This window comes from Cherax quadricarinatus, chromosome 89 (genome assembly GCF_038502225.1).
Source record: "Cherax quadricarinatus isolate ZL_2023a chromosome 89, ASM3850222v1, whole genome shotgun sequence".
NCBI classification, from domain to species: domain Eukaryota; kingdom Metazoa; phylum Arthropoda; class Malacostraca; order Decapoda; family Parastacidae; genus Cherax; species Cherax quadricarinatus.
In genome coordinates, this window is record NC_091380.1 from 827,092 (window position 1) to 845,885 (window position 18,794).

Consider the following 18,794-nt stretch of genomic DNA (forward strand, 5'->3'; position numbering starts at 1 on the left):
AGTCAGTGGAATTAGAGAAATATCCAGTCAGTGAAATGATATTTAGTCAATGGTATGAATCATGTCAGTGGGATGGGAGGGATCTCCAGTCAGTGGAATTAGAGAAATCTCCAGTCAGTGGAATGATATTTAGTCAATGGTATGAATCATGTCAGTGGGATGGGAGGGATCTCCAGTCAGTGGAATTAGAGAAATCTCCAGTCAGTGGAATGATATTTAGTCAATGGTATGAATCTTGTCAGTGGGATAGGAGGGATCTCCAGTCAGTAACAAGTCTCCAGTCAGTGAACTGAGAGAAATATGTCAGTGGAATGAGAAAAATCTCCAATCAGTGGGATGAGAGACATTTCCAGTCAGTGGAATGAGAGAAATCTCCAGTCAGTGGAATTAGAGAAATCTCCAGTCAGTGGAATGATATTTAGTCAATGGTATGAATCTTGTCAGTGGGATGGGAGGGATCTCCAGTCAGTAACAAGTCTCCAGTCAGTGAACTGAGAGAAATATGTCAGTGGAATGAGAAAAATCCCCAGTCGGTGGGATGAGAGAAATTTCCAGTCAGGGGAATGAGAGAAATCTCCAGTCAGTGGACTGAGAGAAATCTCCAGTCAGTGGACTGAGAGAAATCTCCAGTCAGTAGAATAAGAAATTGCCTATCTCCATACACTGGAATATGAGACAGTTTATCTTAAAAGCAAAAGAGGGTAAATTTCTACATTATCAAATGACCTGCTGCCATAAGTAGCATATCAGTGACACTGGAACCATTGCCAGCATCACCAATGAGCAATGGTACCATTGTCACAGTACCAGTAACAACAGTACCACTGACAATAGTAATAACAGCAATGGTTCCACTACCAGTAAGGTAATGGAATCACTAGCTCTTACACCAATAATTAATGTGGTAATACATCAATATACTAATATCAAGAATACTTTAGTCCCTAATGCAGAAATTAAAGTCAACTTTCAATGTATATATATATACACAGACATGCATCTCTCGGTGTATACATCCTGTGTTGATCACATAATTATCAATTCAATATAGGCCATGTGTATGAAAACTTTGTATACAATCATAAACATGGTCATACACACCAATTTGGTGTATAATATAAACATAAACATGATCATACATACCAATTTAGTGTATAATAAATACTTACATAAAGTCATACACCGGCCTATTACGTTTTACTCTTCAAAAGTAAAAATAAGAAATTTTCTGGGGAAACTCAACTAAATTGTAACTATAAAAAATGGGAGGGGAAACTATCACATTTATTAGATCAAGACAAACTCACGAGTTAAAGGAATATATGAGGATAATACCAATTGTTTCAGAGTTACTTAACTGCCTTACTAGGATTTAGAAGGCTAAATCCTGTTAGACTGAAGCACCCAGAAAGTCTGGACAGTTGAATAACACTGGAACAACTGGGATGATACAGGAGAGAGAGAGAGAGAGAGATAGAGAGATAGAGAGACAGAGACAGAGAGACAGAGACAGAGAGACAGAGAGAGAGACAGAGGAGGGGGACAGAGAGAGACTCACAAAACATTTTTTTTCTGAGAATTGTACTGCAAATCTACATAAAAAATAAAGAATTGATTCAGCATTGTTTTCTTCTCCTGATGACGGTGATCAACTTCTCCAGCAGAAGACAACTTCCATTTCCTGTAGAAGGTGATCTATTTCTCCTGCAGAAGACAATCTATTTTCCTTGTAAAAGGTGATCTATATCTCCTGCAGGAGAAGGTCTGTCTGTTTCAATACTTCCTGCCAAGCCTCGTCCACATCTTGTGGTTCTGTCAGTCGGGAACACACAGCAAACCTGCCAAGGTGGAAACGTTAACTAAATTTTTTTTTTTTTTTTTTTTTTTTTTTTTTTTTTTTCAACAAGTCGGCCATTTCCCACCGAGGCAGGGTGACCCAAAAAAGAAAGAAAATCCCCAAAAAGAAAATACTTTCATCATCATTCAACACTTTCACCACACTCGCACATTATCACTGTTTTTGCAGAGGTGCTCAGAATACAACAGTCTAGAAGCATACACATATAAAGATACACAACATATCCCTCCAAACTGCCAATATCCCAAACCCCTCCTTTAAAGTGCAGGCATTGTACTTCCCATTTCCAGGACTCAAGTCCGACTATATGAAAATAACCGGTTTCCCTGAATCCCTTCACTAAATATTACCCTGCTCACACTCCAACAGATCGTCAGGTCCCACGTACCATTCGTCTCCATTCACTCCTATCTAACACGCTCACGCACGCTTGCTGGAAGTCCAAGCCCCTTACCCACAAAACCTCCTTTACCCCCTCTCTCCAACCCTTTCGAGGACGACCCCTACCCCGCCTTCCTTCCCCTATAGATTTATATGCTTTCCATGTCATTCTACTTTGATCCATTCTCTCTAAATGACCAAACCACCTCAACAACCCCTCCTCTGCCCTCTGACTAATACTTTTATTAACTCCACACCTTCTCCTAATTTCTACACTCCGAATTTTCTGCATAATATTTACACCACACATTGCCCTTAAACAGGACATCTCCGCTGCCTCCAACCGTCTCCTTGCTGCTGCATTTACCACCCAAGCTTCACACCCATATAAGAGTGTTGGTACTACTATACTTTCATACATTCCCTTCTTTGCCTCCATAGATAACGTTTTTTGACTCCACATATACCTCAACGCACCACTCACCTTTTTTCCCCTCATCAATTCTATGATTAACCTCATCCTTCATAAATCCATCCGCCGACACGTCAACTCCCAAGTATCTGAAAACATTCACTTCTTCCATACTCCTCCTCCCCAATTTGATATCCAATTTTTCTTTATCTAAATCATTTGACACCCTCATCACCTTACTCTTTTCTATGTTCACTTTCAACTTTCTACCTTTACACACATTCCCAAACTCATCCACTAACCTTTGCAATTTTTCTTTAGAATCTCCCACTACTACTTTTATATATTTATATACCTGATACTTGACACATGTTGAAACTTTAAATATTATTAGTAGCAGAATTACATTCACAGGAAAACACCAAACCTATACGTGCTAATTAGATTTGATCCGAGGAAGGGGAGGTAGGTCGAATCCCATCATCAGTTTTAAGTATATTTTTTCTATATTAAAACTATCATAAAAACTTGGCCTCAACATCATCATTGAAAAATATTTATCTAATTACATAAATAAAATGTCTGATTTTGCATAATATTTTGACAGGAGTCCTTACCCTTTGTTTGGCCAGTATCGAAATTTACAAATTTACGAGATACAGAAAATTTGGTTGGTAATACAGCCAATTCTAAGGTATATTTATTCTTGTGAATTTTTTAAATTTTATTGTTGGGGAGCCATAGAATCCAAAAAAATAAAGTCCTCAAATAGGAGGACCCGCCCAACAATGGTAACAACACTGAAAATATAAATCAATGTATGTGAGGTTAACTGAAGTGACCTGACCTGATATAATGTCCTGACATCATTATTATTGCTGTTATTACTATTATTATGGAGAAGTTTTAAATTTGTTGGGGTCATACAAAACCTGGGAAATGGGAGATAATCAGATTTGATCCAAGGAAGGGAAGGGTAGCTCTAATTTCTTAGAAAAAACACCCTTCACCATCACTCTTGAGGAGTGACCTGGCAGAATCTGACCTGAACTGACCTGAGGAAATAAGTGTCCTTGATCTTGGCTGGCACTAGGTGGATGACCCCTCCAGCATTCAAATTCTTGAGTAATGTCTCATTAACCTCATTACTCCTCTGCAAAGGTCAGAATTTATTAGTTGAACATACACATGGTTGAGAAAAATAAATGAATCAGGCTTAATAAAAAAAATAGTTTAAATTTTAATATATTGGTTTAGGATTATATAAATTAGATTAATTTATAATTAAATTTTGGAAGAATTTAATCTACGTTTTACAAATAAGATTCACAAAATTTGGGCTATGTTTGACCAGTCCTTGACCATCCCACCCACATCATGACTGGTGTAATGTCAGACGTGACAGTGAGGTGATGTCCCAACCTTATATAGAATTCTGTTCTATTATTATTACAGGTCCTTGATAATGTGAGAAATGGCGAAAGTGCCTGGAATATCACTTTTTTCACAGTGGTTGTTTTGCATATTGGTATCACCTATTTACTCTGAACTTATTGCAACAAAAAGTCTGTATATACATCTCGTTTATACAGACAGACACTTCTGTGTATATATATACTCACACACTTGTCTTGGCATATCTGTTTATATATGCCAAGGGGTGTATATATATGCCAAGAGATGTATATATTTGTCGAGATATATACACACCTCTTGGCAAATATACACATCTTTTGTCGTATACACAGATACAACCTTCTTGTTATACACAGATATATATACCTCTCATTATATTTACCTTCAGTAGAAACAAATCTCCTCACCTTCTTAAGTCGGAAGCAGACTAAGCCAAGTGTAACAGGGGCAATGATTTCAAAACGGGGATCCTTCTTGACGCGAGTCTCGAACTGGTGGGCCAAATCCACCTGCGAACTCACAAGTGGAAAAGCTTGAGAAAAATATCTTTACTCTCGACTATTTTTGTTATTACTATGAGACATATTAATAAGAACTGTGATTGTTAACACTGGTATTATTACTGCTGGTGACAATAATGTCATTATTATTAATTCCATAAGAAGTTACACTTAATTTTGGCACACTATTATCATAATTAATACGACTATTATCACTGCAGTCACCACCACCACTATCACAACGATCATCACAAGTCACTACCTCACCATTCACCACTACATTCACAACAATTACCACCACAATCACCTGCTTCCTGATGTGGGCTTGTAATCCATGCTTGCCATAAAGTCTCATCACAAACCACAGCTTCAAGGACCTGAACCGTCGACCCAGAGGAATCTGCCAGTGCTGTCAACCAGAGTTTTGTGTTATACATATTTTTCGATGCCATTATATCTTTGAAGAGCTTATAATTTGATGGAGAGAGAGTGAGAGATACCTACCCTATAGTCAGGTACTTGTCCCTGTTGCTCGTGTTTGAGGTAGAGAGGGTCAACATTGAAAGCCTCTACCACCTCACTGGCATCCTTTATCCTATGGGAATAATAATACATAATTCATGGTAAGCGCTAAAACTATGCGGGTCATTCAGTGCAAGACGTGATGGAGGCTTGGTCCTCCGTCTGCTGAGCATGTGGCAGACACTATATATAGAAAAGTGCTTTAATAATGGTTATTTTATTATTATTATTATTGTTTAAGTCTCTGATCCGGAAGGTTCATACATCACTGGGTAATGGAAGGTAATCTGGTTTGATACAAGGAGAGAGGAAAGGTTACTTTAATTCTTGAAATCAAGAGCTCTTCAGCAACATAAAGTCATCATGCCTTCAAGAGTTTCAACACCTAAAACTCTTTGCTATGCAACATCTTGATTTGAGAGATGTTTGGCACACCAGCAGCTTATCAATATCCAGGTGCTGCACATTACATATTATCCATTATCTACTCACCACATGGCCGAGCAGTCAAAGTTGACCAGCAGCCACTTGTGGGGGTTGAAATTAAAGCTGTCAGCTAACTCCACTCCGTCCATCAGATAGCGGAACTCCTCACACACCATAGCGGACCCTGGTACATGCAAATTAACGGTGGACACTAGTGCAAAGTATAATGCTCTGAATAACTATAAGTTGTCAACATGCACTCAAGCGTAACTCACTTTTGAATTAACAATATAACATGTTGAAATAAACTTGTATCTGTATTAAAATTACGAGGCAGACTATAACTCAAGTTACAAAGGAAATCTACATCTGTATTACGTGACTCTTAGGGTCTGTTTACATGTCACACTCGGCCTCATTACTGGACACCCTAGGTCTAAATTTTGCTGTATTTACCGGCATAGGCAGCGTCGACATGGCACCACAGACCAAATTCTTGCGCGACTTCCCCGATCTCGCGAAGGTTATCGAAGGAGCAGGCTGGAGTAGCTCCCATTGTTCCCACTACCTGAGTTAGAGAAACACAAGTGTCATGATGGTGTGTAGCGGGTCATAGTAGTACATTATTATTATAATCAAAAAGAAGGGTCATAGTAGTGATGTAGTAGGCATACTGAAAGTACAACAGGCATAGGGTCATGCAAATTACCCTCCACATATACCCTTCTCAGTCGCTGGCTCTGTAAGTTTATTAAAGCACCGGTACATATAAATACATGTCTAGGATAAAGATGGTAACTGCCAAGTAATAGTAATTCCTGATCTCTTCATATTAAACCTTCGAAGCTGGTGTAGGTACGGAACTCATAGTGGAAAGCTTGAGGATATCCTGGTCATCCTACTGAAGCTTCTCAAGTCAGGCTCACACAGTTCTTCACTTGCTGTACAAAACTCGTCCTCTTGTTATGGAATATGACTGGGAAACGTAATTTAGGTGTTTAGTTTGATCATTTTATTACGCCCACCAAACCCATCGTGTGGGTTAGTTTAATATCTTGATTATGCATCCCCATATCCATGGTGTGGAGGGTTGTCAAAAGATTACAGATATATATAATGAGTCCACGGACTGGGCCCCAAAGTTTTGAGAGCTAAACAAGTACAGTGGTAATGAACTATTTATATGTTTATATCTGGTTACAAATGTAACGGTTTATTTATAAAGACATGACTGAATTCACACACACACACACACACACACACACACACACACACACGCACAAATATACACAAGTTTAAGTGGTACACAAATAACCCGCACATAAAAGAGAGAAGCTTACGACGACTTTGTAAATGGTCCAAGTCGGACCGAAACGTCGTCGTAAGCTTCTCTCTTTTATGTGCGGGTTATTTGTGTATCGTTCCAGTCACGGTATTGTGCCTTTTTTGTTATTTAAGTTTAAGTGGTAATGCATTATTTACAGTGGGTAAAGTCTGGGTATTTTTCCAGATGGTTAGTAATATACCACTGTGGATGAAATACGTGTGGGCGGCAGCTAGATCAGTCACGTAATGTGCCCAGAGACTAGACCCCAAGAAAGAAAACCAGCTTGTATTTACACAATGTAACCATCATGTAGAGTACATATAAACAGCGCATATATTATTTAATGTCTTCTCCAATAAGTACATCCTATCACTGTTGATAATGTAACACTCGCCTCTTTCTTCCTTAATCCAAAACATTATTAATCTTAGAGTCATATTTATGCCAACTTTTTCATTCTTCAATTTTGCCTACTTTAATGTAAGTGTCGATGAATAATGTATGTTTTTAAATTTCCTCTTAGATAGTTATTAGAGAAATTGAAAACTACAGACATGGGTGACCAGATCAATACATCACTGGTGGGCATCTGGCAACACTGTGCTGGGGGATGCTGGGAGAGATTGATCTGCATCACTCAATATACCAGAAAATCGCCAATAAAACTTCCAGAAAGACAGATATAAGAAACATGAAAAAAGGGTATACAGACAGGCTGGAGAACAGATATACACTTTATATAGAGTATGGAAAAGAACCACAGTGAAAATTGTGCAATTTCACTATTTTTCTGTTAATTTTGCATATTCTGATAACACCTGTTTACTGTGATCTTACTGCATAAAGAGAATATGCATTTAGATAATTGACAGGTATTATACACACACACACACACACACACACACTCAGAAAGTATACCATCACACACAGCTAAACAGATGCTTGGAACTGGACTCATGCAACAATGAGTACACAAAGGGACTGGCAGGACAGACCAGGACAATAAAGGTAGTAGTACGTGGGTATACTGAAAGACCAGGACAATAAAGGCAGTAGTAAGTGGGTATACTGAAAGACCAGGACAATAAAGGTAGCAGTACGTGGGTATACTAAAAGACCGGGACAATAAAAGTAACAGTACGAGGGTATACTAAAAGACTGGGACAATAAAGGTAGCAGTACGTGGGTATACTAAAAGACCAGGACAATAAAGGTAGCAGTACGTGGGTATACTAAAAGGCCAGGACAATAAAGGTAGCAGTACGTGGGTATATTAAAAGACCAGGACAATAAAGGTAGCAGTACGTGGGTATACTAAAAGACCAGGACAATCAAGGTAGCAGTACGTGGGTATACTAAAAGACCGGGACAATAAAGGTAGCAGTACGTGGGTATACTAAAAGACCAGGACAATAAAGGTAGCAGTACGTGGGTATACTAAAAGACCAGGACAATAAAGGTAGCAGTACGTGGGTATATTAAAAGCCCAGGACAATGAAGGTAGCAGTACGTGGGTATACTATAAGACCAGGACAATAAAGATAGTAGTACGTGGGTATACTAAAAGACCAGGACAATAAAGATAGCAGTACGTGGGTATACTAAAAGACCAGGACAATAAAGATAGCAGTACGTGGGTATACTGAAACACTTGAACAATAAAGGTTAATAAACTCAAAGAATAACTTGCAATAACAAGGCTGGACTGACTCACAATTAATCCACAAACTCGAAATAAAAACTGAACGTTTCTGTTGGTCCTTGACCACTAATAGGTTCTTAAGTACATTACAATGATGGACCAAGCCCAATATCCGCCATTTTTGTTGTACAATTGTGAGTTTGTCAGGTCGAAGAGCATATATCATTTTCAAGAATGCTGGGATGAGCCTCCCCCCCCCCCCTCACTCAAATCCCCAAAATAAAATAAGCACTCACAAAAAACGGAATAAGACCCAGCGCCTTATCCTTGAGTATGGCTTCACGTAGTTGAGGGCCACGCATGGCAAAGTTGTCATCAGAAGCCACCTGGCGCATCTTCACTCCTGCCATCATTCCTGCTCTCTCCACGGACGAGTGTGCCTGGTCTGTAGGACAAAGCAGAAGGATGAGAGGCTTGCAGAGGAAGAGACAGAGATGTTAAGAGTAATGTAGATAAAGTGTCACAAAAGATGGGACGATATAGAGGGAAAGTAAATATTAATTAAACATTAGAAATAATCCTGATTTGTTACCAATATAAGAAAAGTACCAATAATAGGAAAGTACAGTGTCTGCACTCGGAAGGAGGGATGGGATGTGTGGATCCTGCCTCCATTACAACACCCTCCAGATTATTTCATTCCCTGACAACCCTATGACTGAAGAAATACTTCCTAACATCCCTGTACCTCGTCTGAGTTTTCAACTTCCAGTTGTAACCCCTTGTTGCTGTTTTCCATCTCTGAAACATCCTGTCCCAATCCACCTTTACAATTCCTCTCAGTATTTTATATGTCATTGTCTTGTCCTGTGTGTGTACTCACCAATATGTGGTCGCAGGGGTCGATTTACAGCTCTTGGCCATGCCTTCGTTAGTCGCTACTAGACCCACTCTTTCCAACCTACAAGAGCCACTGTACCTCTTCTTCAAGCTATGTATGGATCCCTGTGTATATTTGTGGGTGTTCCCCGCACTCACCAGAACCATAGCCAACCAGGGCAGCAGCAGCGTTGTCCGCCATATATGGCTTGTCTTTCTTCACTTGTTTCAGCATCTTGGTCTTAGCTGATAACATGGCCACCAATGTCGCTTCACTGGCCGTTCCCTGTATACACAAGAAATAAGTTGTACCACAAATAATAACCTTTATACAGCCTGTATATTGCTAACTAAAAATATATTATTATTATATTCACAGGGAAGCACTAAATCCATAGGGGTCATAGAGCGCCTGAAATTTAATGGACAGCGATGAATAATTTGTAGATTTATTTTTCGTTTTCGATTAATGTATTATCTTTAAATCCGCTCGTGTGTTGCAACACAAAATTCTATGAACAATCCTGTCTCAACACACCACTGTGTCACAAAATGTTATTTAGCTGTGAACAGTGTGTTGCCTCAACACAATTTTGTGTGTTGGGGTGCTCACCTGTATCACACCACCACCCTTGCCTCCTGAAGCAGCCAGGAACTGACTAGGAAGGTCAAGCAGCTGTCCCAGCCAGTCCAACATGACTACCTCCAGCTCAGTACATGCCGGCGACGATATCTGCAAGGATAAAACAGGTGAACACCAGAGTTAAACAGGGAAGGAAAACAGATAAATGGGAATAACAGGTGAGACCAGTGAGAGAACAGGAGACAATACCTTGACCACACTTTTTTCTACTCATCCTGACACACACACATTCATTTTCATGAATGCAATACTATAATTATATTAAGACATAAACCCGTATGGATTACACAAAACTGTGTAGTAATACTAGTGTTTACTTAATACTAACAGTCACTTAACACTAGCTCACTTAATGTTAATTATAGTTTGTCATCTTACATAATTTTTCTTGTATTAACGGGGAACCACTAAGATTGTAGGGCAGGTCATTGTTTGGGAATGAGTTTGATCCAAGGAAAGAGAGGACAGCTCCTTGGATCAACGATATTTATTTTTCGTCTTAAAAAACAAATCTTATAAGACTTGTATATAATATGACTTATAAGACTTGTATATAATATGACTTACAAGACTTGTATATAATATGACTTATTATCTTGTCGGTTATTATATTCAACAGCACTTTCATCTGGCGGACATAGATGTATATTAACATTAGTTGATTATGCTTCGAGTTTCTCTGAAGCTGTGCCCTTAAAGACCATAACTACTACAGAGGTGGCTGAAGCCCGTTTGTCCATCTTCTCCAGAGTGGGCATCCCTAGAGAAATTTTGTCTGCAGTAACAGCAGTAAGGGCTCTGACAGATACGAGAACTCAAACATTTATGAACATTGTACTAGCCAAGGAGTCGAACCCATGCTGTTTTGGCCCACCTCATGGTGAGCGAAAAAGCATGACGCTTTAGACCACTAGACCACACAATCCTTAACAACGGCGCATCCAGCAAAGCTAGATGTTGTACCCGCCATCGAAGGACATACGGTGAACATTGTATTATGGTTGTCAATACATCTTCACGTCCAATATGGCTGAAAGATGAAGCTTCAGTAACCCACGATATTACAAACAAAACATCAATGCTGTGAGAGGTTTGACTGCCTGGCCAGGCGCCTCAGTTGTCTGGATAAGGAAGCTAGACGCAAGTTCCATACACAGGTTTAAGAGTAGGTATAATATGATCTATGATGCCAGAAAGTTAAGACCGTTCCTGAATATATGACATGGGGCCAAGAGCCGAAACTCGACCCCCACAACTAGGCAAGATCTCTAAGGTACAAATAGGGCCAAGAGCCAGGACTCAACTCTGCAGCCACAACAAGGTGAGCAATCAAGGACACTGACAGGTTAAGTGTACATATATGAATAATTGTAAAAAATACCACAAATCTTCATGTGAAGACATGATTTTATTTTTTCACTGTGGTATTTATTTTGCATATTTACAATCACACAGCCGGACTGTGGTTCGTATGTTGGATTACGTGCGGCCAGCAGTAACAGCCTGGTTGATCAGGCCCTGATCCACCATGAGGCCTGGTCACAGACTGGGCCGCGGGGGCGTTGACCCCCGGAACTTTCTCCAGGTAAACTGATTTCTTCCATGTAAAGTAGTGAGTACTCACCCATGTGAAGCCGATACAGCCGATAGCGTCACTAAGCATGTCAGCTAAGATAGCTGGGTAGCTGTTTCCAGTAGGGAAGTAGGCGTGGAAGTGAGGGGAGTGCCAGTGAGTCACCTGAGGGAAGATAGTAAGTCACGTGAGGGTAAATACAGCACCAGGTGGATCACCTGAGAGAAGACAGTAAGGCATTATTATAATCATGGAGAAGCGCTAAACCCCGTAGAATTTTACAGCGCCTGTGGGGGATAATGGAAGGTATTCAGGCATAATTCAGGGAACTGAAGCACAGATCCAATTCTCTAGATCAAGAGCCTCTCACCAGCGTCAAGGAACTTCCCCTGACTAGAGACAGCAATGCAGACGTCCCTCGTAATCAACATTGGGTAACAATGTTAGCTCTTTTTTTGATACATATTTTTATACTTCAGATTATGTCCTCGTATTAATAAAGTCACTGGATGGTGAAACGTCTACAAACTGGTTAGATTTGGCTTAGAGACGTTAATCTAAGCTAACCTAAATAACGTATAAGGGAACATTTTCTTAAATCTGTTAGAAACTGATATCTAGTTTGCCTTAGAAGGATGAACTTAGCAGTAAGCGGAGAGGCAGTACGTCACTGGAGTGGGAAATATTGAATCATTTTAGAGAAACAGTGTTGTGTGTATCAGAACTACAATATATAATTTTGGAGGGGGTAAGCCAGTGGAAGGCTTCGGTCAGATGACCAAAAGCTCCAGCTGTGGGTCATCATAAGACCCGTCTCAAGAAGCACTTATCCTGTTTCCTGACAAACCTAACCAGTGTTTTGTAGTGTTTGAAAGACAAGTGTTGTCACATACCCCAGGCATGATGACTCTCTCAATATCAGCCATAACATCACTCCACTCATCAGGGGTGTCAGGAGCTTGTGCTGGCAACAGTGGTCGTAGATACCCAGGTTCCACTTCTGGTAACACTCTCCTGTTATTTGGATTTATAAACATAATTTATGTCTGGTATATATTAGTAAGTAATTTATATAGCACTACTTTTGTGTATTTCTTTGCTGCTTAATTTAATTCTCAAAAATTTAGCTTTAGTCTTCCTGAAGACTATTATTTATATGCAAAGATTATGTATGATTAATGCAGTTTAAATTCAAAATTAAATAGGTCATATTATTTCACTTTGATTATTCTATACATATATGTTTTAATTAGTATTTAAACTAGCATGATCTAGTGACATTATTTCTAGTGTTAATATTATTGTAATATAATTTTAAGATTTTAGTGATGGATGCAGAAATATCCGAAAAGTTAAATGTATTATATTTAATGAGTATCCTGTGATGGTATTCCTGGCATCTTTGGTAATGTGAGTGTACTCACATATTTGTACTCATTTGTGGTCGCAGAGCCAGCAAATTTAGCTAAAACAGTTGACACAGGTGTCCCGAGATATTAACTCAGGCACGCCAGTGGCTCCTGCTAGAAAATTCCAGGTAACTGTGAAGTGAGAATTGTAATGGCGGGCTACACTTCCATACTCTGGTACCTCAGTAATGACGGGTTTCTGTATATCCTCTAAAATCTCCCAGCAAACGTTTTCGATCCACGCTTCAGCAGGAAAATTGGCTAATAATGCTGACAGAACCGTAGATCCAGTTCGCTGGGACCTGTCTGGATACTAGTTGGTATCCCCGGTAAGTAAGTTTATTCAGGTATACACAAATACAGTTACATAGATTGTCATATATAGCAGCATATGTGTAGAGAGCCCAGGATAACCCAAAAAAGTCAGTAGCTTATTTCCATTGAGGAAGCTTCGTTGTTCCGCTACCCGAGTAAATTATCGGTGACCTGTGATTCGTACCTGACCAGCTTGCGTTTTCTAACTGATTTCGTTTGAATTTGAAACGTTAGCTTACTAATATTACTATATTAGACCTATTCTTAATTTTTTTTATGTCCTAAAACTGTATTAATAGTAGTAATATGTACAAGTGTTAATTATTATTATTATAATCAAAAAGAAGCGCTAAGCCACAAGGGCTACAAGTGTTAAATATGTGGCTCTTAAAGATTATAAACTGAGTAACTTTACACACCCTCTTAGCCTCGTGGGTCTTTTCGTACCTGCCCTTAAAACTATGTATGGAGGTTGCTTTCACTACTTCCTCACTAAAATCACTGCCCTTTTCCCAAGTAAAGAAAGACTTCTTAATGTTCCTGTGGCTCATATGTCACTTAAACTTCCAGCTGTGTCCTCACGTCCCAGTGATTTGCCTATCAAACAGCCTATCCGTTGACTTGATCAATTCCCATGAATATTTTGTATATCATCACGTCTCGCCTGGTCTCTCTGTCCTTTAATTCAATTACGTTAGCTTCTCCTCGCAGCTTATGATCGTTAGTTCAGAAACAAGTCTTGGTGTAATTCTATACTGTATAAAAGTAATGAATACTGTTGACATTCCTGAAGTCTAGTGTGAATCTGATGGGTAAGTGTTATACCACTTTCACTAATTTCATTAATGACACTACACGCACACATATCTGAAAATGCACCAAAGTGGTTGGGCCACTTACCTTTATTATCCCACCTCACCTCCCCCACCCATCCTTTTCCCATATATCTATCCTTACCCATCCTTCTGCCTTCCCCATCTTACCTAAGTTCTGGTCCTGAAGTCTACTCTTAGATCTGCCAGACCAGCATTGTCTACAGAGATAAATAACAAATAGGTCACAATACCGTGACTGGAACAGTACACATTATAATCAAAAAAGAAGCGCTAAGCCAATGGAACAGTACACAAATAACCCGCACATAGAAGAGAGGAGCTTACCACGACGTTTCGGTCCGACTTGGACCATTTACAGTCACACTCACGTCTACCTAAGCTCCTCTCTATGTACGAATGGTGTTCAGTCCCTGGACCAATAATGTACCTCTGTAATCCTTTGACTACCGCCCACAGGATGGGTATGGGGTGCATATTAGATATTTAATTATGCATCAATTATTTATGTATTGTCTACAGAGGGTATTATGCTGATGTGAGCTTCTGGTGATATACTCCCCTCAAGGAAGGCCCCTTGATGTTGGTGAGAGGCTCTTGATTTAGGGAATTGGGTCTGTGCTCCAGTACCCCGAATTAAACCTGAATGCCTTCCACGTCATCCCCCCCCCCTAGGCGCTGTATAATCCTCCGGGTTTAGCGCTTCCCCCTTGATTATAATAATAATAATAATAATAATAATAATAGTGATATACTGGACACTGTGCCCACCTCTAGGAATTCTCTGAGTGAAGTCTGCAGCCTCTGTCCACTTATTAATACCTCATTATCGGTCTTCTTACTCCTCAAATCTTCATGAACATACATTTACTGGGGTTGGATTCAAGCAACAACTTATCTGACCTCTCTTGCAATTTATCCAGATCTCTATAGAGATTTTTTATGTCGTTATCATGTCCCCCCCCCCTATCCCTCTTGTCCTCCAGTGTCGTCTGGTCGTCAGGTTGTCTGTGTACTCACCTCATTGTGGTTGCAGGGTCGATTCGCAGCTCTTGGACCCGTCTCTTCACTGGTAGCTACTACGTCCAGTCTCCCTGTACTCATCTAGTTGTAGTTGCAGGGATCGATTCACAGCTCCTGGCCCCACCTTTTCGCTAGTCAATACTAGGCTCACTCTCTTCCTGTATTTATCTAGTTGTAGTTGATTCACAGCTCCTGGCCCAATTTTTTCGCTAGTTACTACTAGGCTCACTCCCTGTGCTCACCTAGTTGTGATTGCAGGGGTCGATTCATAGCTCCTGGCCCCACCTTTTCGCTACTCAATACTAGGCTCACTCTCTTCCTGTATTTATCTAGTTGTAGTTGATTCACAGCTCCTGGCCCAATTTTTTCGCTAGTCACTACTAACCCCTGGCTGCCTTCAAGAGAGAGCTGGACAGATACCTAAAGTCGGTGCCGGATCAGCCGGGCTGTGGCTCGTACGTCGGACTGCGTGCGGCCAGCAGTAACAGCCTAGTTGATCAGGCCCTGATCCATCGGGAGGCCTGGTCGTGGACCGGGCCGCGGGGGCGTTGATCCCCGGAATAACCTCCAGGTAACCAGGCTCACTCCCTGTACTCACCTAGTTGTGATTGCAGGGGTTGATTCACAGCTCCTGGCCCGGCCTCTTCACTGATTGCTACTAACTCACTCTCCCTGTTCCATGAGCTTTATTGTGGGTGTGTGTACTCACCTAGCTGTGGCTGCAGAGATCGAGTCACAGCTCCTGGCCCCGTGTGTGTGTTAAATAACTGTTTAACATAGTATGTCTAGCAGTGTCTCTCACCTTTCTCTGATGTTAGTGAGATAGTCTGCGATATAATCAGTCATCTGCCTGGACGCTGCTCTGAACTGCTCACCGTCCATCCTGGAAAACAAATAACTATATTCATGGGGAGCGCTAAACCTGCAGGGGGCATGTACAACCTGGGGAGGGAAGGGAGTGATAATGAGCTTTGATCCGAGGAAGGGAAGAGTAGCTTGGATGAAGAGCTCTTCATCGTGGGAGAGAAATATAAAGATAAAGACAGAAAGAGAGAGATTATTATTATTATAAAGGGGAAGCGCTAAACCCGGAGGATTATACAGCGCCTGGGGGGGGGGATGTGGAAGGCATTCAGGCTTAATTCGGGGAACTGGAGCACAGATCCAATTTCCTAAATCAAGAGCCCCTCACCAACATCAAGGAACCTTCCTTTAAGGGAAGAGAGAGAAATATAAATATATATCGGGAGGCAACAGGTTAAAGCCTACTACACTCCCCTTAAAACCTAGAGTACCCAACAACGGGTGATAATAAAGTGCTCACCTGACAGGATGAAAGTGACAACAGGAACAGAAGATGAAGAGACCTCAAGCAAATGTACTAAAGAGGGGAAAAAAAAGTGATAAGGAAGGATGAGAGCAGCGCTACACGTCCCCTCACGACGGCGTCTGGGCCGGCACTGGAGACCAGACACAGATACAGACTCACTTTATAGGTCAATACTCGACTCTCCTGCCACATTAATATTATTATTATTATTACTAGTAGTAGTAGTATTTGTAGTAGTATTACTAATTATTTGTAGTAATATTAGTATTATTATTTGTATTATTATTGTTAGTATTTGTAGTATTAGTATTATTACTATTATTATTATTTGTAGTAGTATTACTATTATTATTATTATTCACGGGGAAGCGCTATACCTGTAGGGGTCAGCAACACCAGTGGAAAACTAGGCAGTCAGGTTGGATGGAAGGTAGCGTCGATTCCTTGGAACAAAAGCCCTTTACCAGCATAGCCAGGATAACCTAGAAAAGTTAGTAAGACCATTTCCACTGAGGTCCTTGTAAAGACTACTGGAATAGGCTAGGCTAGGCTAGGCTAGGCTAGGCTAGGCTAGGCTAGGCTAGGTTAGGTTAGGTAAGGTTAGGTAAGGTTAGGTTAGGTTAGTTAAGGTTAGGTTAGGCTAGGTTAGGTTAGGTTAGGTCAGGTTAGGTTAGGTTAGGCTAGGTTAGGTTAGGTTAGTTAAGGTTAGGTTGGGCTAGGTTAAGTTAGGTTAGGTTAGGTTAGGTTAGGTTAGGTCAGGTTAGGTTAGGTTAGGTTAGGTTGGGCTAGGTTAGGTTAGGTCAGGTTGGGCTAGGTTAGGTTAGGTCAGGTTGGGCTAGGTTAGGTTAGGTTAGGTTGGGCTAGGTTAGGTTAGGTTAGGTCATGTTAGGTTAGGTTAGGTTAGGTTGCGCTAGGTTAGGTTAGGTCAGGTCAGGTCAGGTCAGGTCAGGTTAGGTTAGGTTAGGTTAGGTTAGGTTAGGTCAGGTTAGGTTAGGTTAGGTCAGGTCAGGTTAGGTTAGGTCAGGTTAGGTGAGGTTAGGTTAGGTTAGATCAGGTCAGGCTAGGTTAAGTTAGGTTAGGTTAGTCAGGAAACAGGACAAGTGTTTCCTGACGTGGATCTTAGTCATATGACCCACAGCTGGAGCTTTTGGTCATCTGACCGAGACCTTCCACTGGCTTACCCCTCCATCCATTTAAAAATAATGGTTACGATTATAACCAGTAGCTTTTTATTAGACAGATAAACCGAGGTCCATCGACTCCCGGCTGAGGGACTGATTACCCCAACTTCCCTTCTACCGTTCTTTGTATTGGACTGAGGAAGCCACTGGCTGGCGAAACGTTGAATAAAGATTCCTTAATGTTGCACGTCTCGTTTATCAACCTGGGGTCTAAGTAATACGTAATTATATCACAACACTTCAGATAACACCTTGATAACACTCGACTGATAACGTACACCAACTTGTGGTCATCTATTTTTAGTTGAGAGGGTCGATTCATAGCTCCTGGCACCGCCTCCTGACTAGTCTCTCTCGTACCTATTCTTAATGCTGTGTATACAGTTTGTTTCCACCATTTCTTCATTTTCCTGCCCTGAGGATGAAGAAATAAATGCTAGATAGTTTGTTTTAAAAAAAGATGATTTTCATTATTACGGGGAAGAGCTAAATCCGAAGGGTCCGTGGAGCTTCTGGAGAATGGCAGGCAATCAGGTTTGATCCAGAGGGAGAATATCTCAAATTTCTGTCATTAAGAGCCCTTGAGAAGCATCAATAGCCTCTTGAAGGGTAAGTTTATATAAGTACACATAAGTACAGAATAACCCAAAAACAGTCCGTTGGGTCCTCGTCCTTAAGGGACGAGAAAAAAGAAGGGACGGTGGCTCTAGTTCCTTGGATGAAGAGCCATACGTCATCAAAGCACCCCTGAAGTGTTCCAGACAATGGTGGCGCCAATTTGGCTGAATCGGAAAACTCAGGAGAATCTATTTCCATTATTCTTCTTTCTCTGTTCCCCCTCTCACTGTCCTTATTGCTGATTCAAGGTTCTTCGTCCAAGGAATTAAAGCCATTTCTTCATCTTCCTCTAATCAAACTTGATTACCTCCCATTATGAGCCCTCAGAGTTTGGCGCTCCCCGCGAATATAATAATGATGGTAGAGGCTTAGCTTATGGTCCAACTACAATACTTCAACACCCACACACCTCAAGAACGATACATTGTGGATTTTTTTTAGATTTAGATTTTGCCACCGAAGTGGCTAGTTTATTGTGCACCCCATATCTATCCCGTGGACGGTAG

General features: G+C 40.7%; 1 protein-coding gene across 1 annotated transcript; it reads right to left on the reverse strand.

Annotated features, from left to right (window-relative positions):
* Positions 1-1,454: 1,454 nt before the first annotated feature.
* LOC128697186 (aromatic-L-amino-acid decarboxylase) lies at positions 1,455-16,623 on the reverse strand. The gene is made up of 14 exons (XM_070104045.1): positions 16,484-16,623; positions 15,962-16,042; positions 12,473-12,593; positions 11,631-11,744; positions 9,977-10,096; positions 9,523-9,649; positions 8,781-8,929; positions 5,972-6,083; positions 5,582-5,699; positions 5,072-5,162; positions 4,875-4,976; positions 4,475-4,576; positions 3,707-3,804; positions 1,455-1,838 (listed from the first exon to the last, which is right to left on the reverse strand). Exons 2-14 carry the CDS (start codon positions 16,039-16,041, stop codon positions 1,742-1,744), a joined length of 1,431 nt encoding a protein of 476 aa, XP_069960146.1. The 5' UTR covers position 16,042; positions 16,484-16,623; the 3' UTR covers positions 1,455-1,741.
* Between the last annotated feature and the right edge of the window lie 2,171 nt (positions 16,624-18,794).